Source organism: Adiantum capillus-veneris, chromosome 17 (genome assembly GCF_014529385.1).
Source record: "Adiantum capillus-veneris isolate H3 chromosome 17, ASM1452938v2, whole genome shotgun sequence".
Lineage (NCBI taxonomy): Eukaryota > Viridiplantae > Streptophyta > Polypodiopsida > Polypodiales > Pteridaceae > Adiantum > Adiantum capillus-veneris.
In genome coordinates this window covers 127249499-127256160 of record NC_140947.1, presented here as the reverse complement: position 1 = coordinate 127256160, position 6662 = coordinate 127249499, and the positions used below count along the sequence as shown (strand labels likewise).

Genomic DNA, 6662 nt, shown 5'->3' with positions numbered 1-6662 from the left:
GATGTTACACATTGTATGAAAAGCACTAAAATAGACACTGCTTTAAAATCTTCTTGTGTATGTGTTTGTGGGCAATGGCCGGGAAAATAGGCTACTACCTTAGAAGACACTTTTACCCTTAACGGAAGAGCCGGAACAAAAATAACCCTTGTAAAAAAGGTCAACAGTTTTAAAAAAAACTTTAATAGTGACCCTTTACTTTAGCTTAAAAAGGGCTTGAAGAAGGGGAGGTAGTAATTCTACCCTTCAAATGACGTACGGGGGTCACCCTTCAAAAATAGGGGGAGGGGGGGGGGGGGGGGGGGGGGGGGGGCATGCATTAGTTGACAAAGGAGAAACAACCATTGGGACCATCCAGTTGTAACTAGCATTCCAAAAGGAAAAGGAACCAACACAAGATTTAGAAATTTTCTCATGTAGGAAAATGGAGTCTTTTCCAGTGTTTTTCATACAATGCAACACATCATGAGCTTCTGCTCGGGAGGCACCACATACCTAGCTAGGTACGATTGGGGGTAGGGGACCGCCGGCCCCCCACCGGGGCCGGCGGTCCCCTACCCCCAATCGTACCTAGCCAAGTATGCAATGCTTCCCTCACAGAAGCTCATGATGTTGAGGTAAGTCACAATGTGTGAATTATTGTGAGAATTTGTCCAAAACTTCTTGTGTGCAAGACAAGTATTAAATGACAAACAAACTTTCACTTTCCTGGTGTGAACGAAAGAGCACCTCTCAACAAATCACATGTCCATAGCTCCATTCATACACAATCAAATAGAAGCCAACTATGAGAAAAGCAACTGCTCTTTTCTGACACTGGCCAGCCAATACAAAAAAAAGCCTTTCCTTCCAAAAAAAAAAAAACAATAATAATATCAGCATGTACATGTAAAGGGTGGGCTGGATTTGCAATACATCACAAAGCTTACATATATCATTGACACTGACTAAATGCTTTACAAAGAAGCATCCCCATTGGTTAATCAGTATACTCAATTGAAAAGAGCACTTTGAAAGAGACCCCTGCATTTTGGCATTACCTCAGATTCTGTCATCTTGCCTTCACATCTCTCTCAATGAGGGGTACTTCGCTTGTGTAGTAGCCCTCACATTCCATTGAGTTAAGTATCAGGAAGCTCACTTATGCCCCATCATCATCACACGACGCAGCCGTGCAGACGCTGCATGTATGCGGAGGCCTGATCATGCCCTTACCTTCCTTGTGGATTCACCAGCTGCGAGAAGACAGCACTTGCAGTAGTCTCATCTGAATCCTCACTAAACATAGCACTATTGTGACTAATATCCATCTTCTTTGCATCCATTTCTGAGAGCTCAACCTCCGGAACAACCTTCAAATCTATCTCCTTCACTCGCGGATTGCTCATGTCCAGCTCCTTCTCTGCAGAAGTTTCATGCAATTGTAATGCATACTCCAAGTTCCACAGAATGTCACCCATAGCTGGCCGATCAAGCCCCGACTCCGCCAGGCACTTCTCCGCCGTTTCCCCAAACTTCTTCAAGGACTCCTTCCCTATTTTCCCTACCAGAACAGGGTCTATGATCTGATCCAGCATGCCCTTCTTCTGCCAGTGCACCGCCCACTCTGCCATGTTGACCTGCTCTCTTGGAAGAGTAGGATTAATGGCCGGCCTTGCACACAGAACCTCTAGAAGCACCACCCCAAAGGAGTAGACATCTGATTTCTCCGTGAGCTGTTGCCGACGGAAGTACTCTGGATCAAGGTATCCAAAACTGCCCTTCACTGCTGTGCTCACATGCGTATGGTCGAGCGATGGCCCTGTCTTTGAAAGCCCAAAATCTGACACTTTCGCAACAAAGTCCCCGTCAAGCAAAATGTTGGTTGTCTTGACATCGCGATGAATAATCCCATGAGCAGCACCAGTATGTAAGTAATGTAGTCCCCGGGCGGCCCCGATGCATATCTCAAGCCTCTGTTTCCAGGAAAGGGACGGAAGTCCAGCCCCATAAAGATGACCACGCAAAGGACCATTAGACATGTAATCATACACCAAGATCATCTCTGAATGATCCTCACAAAACCCAATGAGAGAGACCAAATGTCTATGTCGAAGCTTCGACAAAAGCTCAATCTCTGTTTGAAACTCAGTTACACCTTGCTCTGAGGTAGGGTTCCCTCTCTTCACTGCAACACTGGTCCCATCCTCCAATACCCCCTTGTAAACCTTCCCAAAACCTCCTACTCCGACCACACGCCCTTCATCAAAATTGTTAGTCATCTCCAAAATCTCAGAGAAGGTGAAGTATCTGCAGTTGTTGGATGGCACAGATGAGACATAGCTGCCCGTGCCACTCTTTCGAGAAGTTGTCGAAAGCTTGCTTACAATAGAGTGTGAGTTGCCTCCATGAGAAGGAAGCGGCAGCCATGAGGGAGAACGGCCTCCACCGCCCTTCTTGCTTTTCCGGCAAAAGCATAACAGGATAATGCAAAGAGCAGCTAAAGCAGCTACTGAGCCTGCAGCTCCTCCTATAATTGCCACAAACTTTTTGCTTGATGTCCCTATTGAAGGAGACGAAATATTTAATGGGGGCACAGCAAGCGGAGGAGGGCGTGGCCCCTGAAGATTGCCAGCAGAATCATTCATTTTGAAGATCTCCAAGCCATTCAAGATTGCATTGTAGTAACTAGGTCGTGAGATGATGTTAGGGTGAAGTTCCACTGTGATGAAGGGCGCATCGGTCGGCTGAAATGGCATGGCAAAATCAAGAACAGAAGCAACGAACGGTCCTCCTGCTGCCCCCACCACATCATATGATGATGGAGTTGCTAGCTGACTGTTGATGAAGATGTCAAAAACCCTCATGTTGCTCTTAGTGTACTGAATCTCACAAAAATGAAAGCGAGTGTAGTAGGTGAAGTTAGGGTCGACAGAAAAATTCCATGTGAGATTGAACTGCATGTTGACATCATTGTAATTTGTCATGAAGCGGGCCGACGTATACACACCTTCTGGTGCTGTGAAGTTGTCGAGAGTGCCATAAGAAATAGCATGGGGTACAGATGTGGCAACGCCTTGTTGAGCTCCAAAAATGTGAGCTTCATCTGTTGCCCAAAGGCGCCCGAGAGCATCATTACTCTCAACAATGGCCTGTCCGCCGACATTGAGTCGAAACATTGTCTCTAGCACTGTCCCAGGCACTGGAAATGGAATCTCAGCATCCAGATTCACTGCATTCAAGGTGTTCACATACATATCCTCAGGCATGGACAAGATCTCTATGCCATTCACCATAGCATATGCGTTTGGACTACTGCCGGGGATGAAATTCAGTGTCAAGAAATTCTCAGTCACATTCACAGAAAACTCCTTGAATATAAAGCCAAGATTCAGCGCCGACATGACATAAGACAGGCTAACATTTTGCATGAGAGTGTAGGTATCTGTTTCCACTGTTAGGATTGCATCTGAAATGCTGTATGTCGAAAAATCCAAGGGGTAGAAGTACAGGCGTATCCAATGGCGGCCGGGGCTGACAGGAAAGGAGTATGTAGCCGGACTGGTGAAGATACGTGCCGACGAAAAGGGAACAGAGTCCGGGAGGTTGATGTTTTGGCTTGATGAGGATGCATTGATGTCCTTGCCTAAATTCAAGTTCAGATAAGGGTTACCTGATGCAGCGTTGGAAGCATCCCCTGTCCACAAGCGGCCCTGCGAATCGGTCAAATTCGATGACACACCGCAAGCTATGCGATACTCATCCCTTGCATTGAATGTGGTAGCAGAAGAAACAGGGGAGCAAAAACAAAGAAATAAGAGAGGGACTAGACGAACAGGGGAAGCTGAAGATCTTGGCAAAGCCATAATGGGTTTTTCTGTGAGTTTTAACCTCTGCAGATAGGCAGCTTCGCTGGCGGTGGCGACACTATGACAATGCCGCCCTGTTGCAGAGCCGACTCACATTTGCTTGCATACCATAACTGTGTGGCTCTTGCAAGACAAAGGAGCAGGGAATGTAATATGTGAGAGAGAGAGTGTGTGTGGGTGAAAATCAAATTTGCATGGACGGGAGAGCTGTCTGTGCTAGAGAACGATCATCACGCTGAAGAAACAACCGAGACCCACAGACAGAGCTCGATGAGAGGGCGGCATGTGCTTGTGAGAACGAAAGCTGACGTGTATGTGTGTGAGAGAGAGCAACGGCGCGCTTGATAGCAAACTCACAATGCACCTCTGGTTTAGACGAGAGGTGTGTGTGTGTGTGTGTGTGGGAGAGAGAGAGAGAGAGGTGTGCCCACTCACTGTGAGCGGGTACCATCATCAGGAGAGAGGAGAGAGACCTGGGAACATGGTATCGTGGGCTGGCAGTGTTGGGCTCTAGCTGGCAGGCCCAACCGTATCTCTCTCCTCTCTCTCTCTCCTCTGAATTCATAATATTCGCAGTTCATTTTACCTACCACCCTACCAAATTCCAATCTTCTAATGAACTTCCTAGAATTTTTTGGCCTCTCGTTTTAAAATACTGCTAATTTTATTTTAATTTCTTATTCAAGGCAAAAGGACCACTTTTCCTCACGGTCTCAATAGAAAACTTGTCATATTTTGACTCCATGTTTTCCTGGATGACCAAGTCTGTTCAAATCATGTTCACACGCTTGTGCTAAAGCATAGGCCCTAAGCCCTTATGTTCAAATCATGTTCACACGCTTGTGCTAAAGCATAGGCCCTAAGCCCTTATGTCCTACCCATTTAAGATCTCGTTCGGACTGCCAAAGAAGCCACCCTTGTCAAGAAAGGTCCTCAACATACGAAGCTTACATTGCACAACTCAACGCCTACCTTTAAGTTGCATCAAAATTCCAACCGCGCACAACAGATGCAATTAGCAATTTTCTAAAGGAAACCCCTCAGGCCACGAAGAAATACAAAGATGGGGGTTATGGCATCCCAGTCTCAGTGCTAGAACACAATGTACCATATAAATTTGTTGATGAAGCTTTCAATCTAAAGAACAACCCAAATTATGTATTCAAAAAGCTATTCAGCATGATCCTCGCGAGGAGAATCATGAATACTGAGGCAGTGGTGGTAAATATGAGTTCCATCCTATTCAACATTGTTATGACACAAACATCAAAAGTACAAACGTGGCATCTCTTCAAAGCATGGTAGATTTGGTAATTTTTCTAATGAGCCATGAGTATATCATAGAAGATAGATCATTGTGAGTTTCTATGGATACCGCATTCACTCTCGGCCGTCTTGAGAGTGCATCAGCCACTTGATTATGCTTGCCAACAATGTGAGCAATATGAAAATGAAATTGCCAAAGAAAATTTTCCCACCTCATTTGTTTGTCGGAGAGCTTGGTCTCCGTCATGAAGTACTTCAGGCTTTGGTGATACATTCGCAGAATGAAAAGAGTTCCCAATAAATAGTGCTTCCACGAGTCTAGAGCATGTAGAACTGCTAAGAGTTCATTCTCATATATCCCTAGAGCTTGCTCAACAAGGTTGAGCCTTCGACTTTCATAGGCTATGGCGTGCCCTTCTTGTAGCAAAACAGCTCCAAGACAATCACCACAGGCGTCACATTGGACCTCAAATGGCTTTGATAGATCATCCGGTAGTGTAATCACAGGTTGAGAGATAAGCTTCTCTTTAAGCTTTTCGAAAGCATTATTCTCCTAGGTGGACCATATATACCTAACGTTTTTCTTTGTTAGGTCGTGTAATGGTCCCATAATTGGTGATAACTTTTCTATGAAGCGTCTATAGTATGCACACATACCTATAAAGCTTCTTCAAATTCCTTGGATTAGGCCATCCTTTTATTACCTGTGACTTTGATGGATCCATTTGGATACCATCTTGAGAGATAATGTGACCTAAATACTGAATCTCTTGTAAAAAAATGTCACTTTTGTTTCGATTTATATAAAGTTTATTCTCTCATAAAACTTGAAACATTACCAAGAGGTGTTGCTTGTGTTCGTCGAATGAATTAGAGTAGATGATTATATCATCAAAGAACACTCCAGTAAAGGTTCGATGAGGCCTGAATAGCTTCTCCATTACGCGATTAAATGTGGCTAGTGCATTGGTCAAGCCAAAAGGCATGACAATGTACTCGTAAAGACCAAACGTAGTGCAAAATGCGGTCTTTACAATGTCTTGATCAACTATCCTTATTTGATGGTAGCCACTTTTTAGGTCAATCCTACTGAAGTAGGTCGACCCCTGTAGCTTATCAAATAGGTCTTCTACTCGTGGAACGGGAAATCTATTCTTGATAGTGATCCTATTTAGTGCTCTATAGTCGACACACATATGATATGTGCCATCTTTCTTTTGCACTAATAACACTCGTGAACAAAATGGAGATGAGCTAGGCCTAACCATGCCTTTCTCGACCAACTCATGCACTTGCCCCATAATCTCCTTTTGTTGAGCTTGAGAAACTTGATAAGGAGGTTTATTAGGCAGTGAGCTTCTTGGAAGAATTTCAATTGCATGGTCGTCATCCTCTCGTTTGGGAGGTAGCTCACAAGGGATGTCGTCAATAAAAACATCTTGGAATCCCTTGAGGAATTTGGATAACTCTAATATTGTTTATATATTCTTTTGCTAAAGCATTAGGTTCATTTTGAGAATCTTTAACAAAAATCATGTACACAAAAAT

At 44.4% G+C, this 6662-nt stretch overlaps 1 protein-coding gene across 1 annotated transcript; it reads right to left on the bottom strand.

The window, feature by feature from the left end:
* Positions 1-786: 786 nt before the first annotated feature.
* On the bottom strand, positions 787-4244 carry LOC147438047 (receptor-like protein kinase FERONIA). The gene has a single exon (XM_086487420.1). It carries the CDS (start codon positions 3843-3845, stop codon positions 1212-1214), a length of 2634 nt encoding a protein of 877 aa, XP_086343546.1. The 5' UTR covers positions 3846-4244; the 3' UTR covers positions 787-1211.
* Between the last annotated feature and the right edge of the window lie 2418 nt (positions 4245-6662).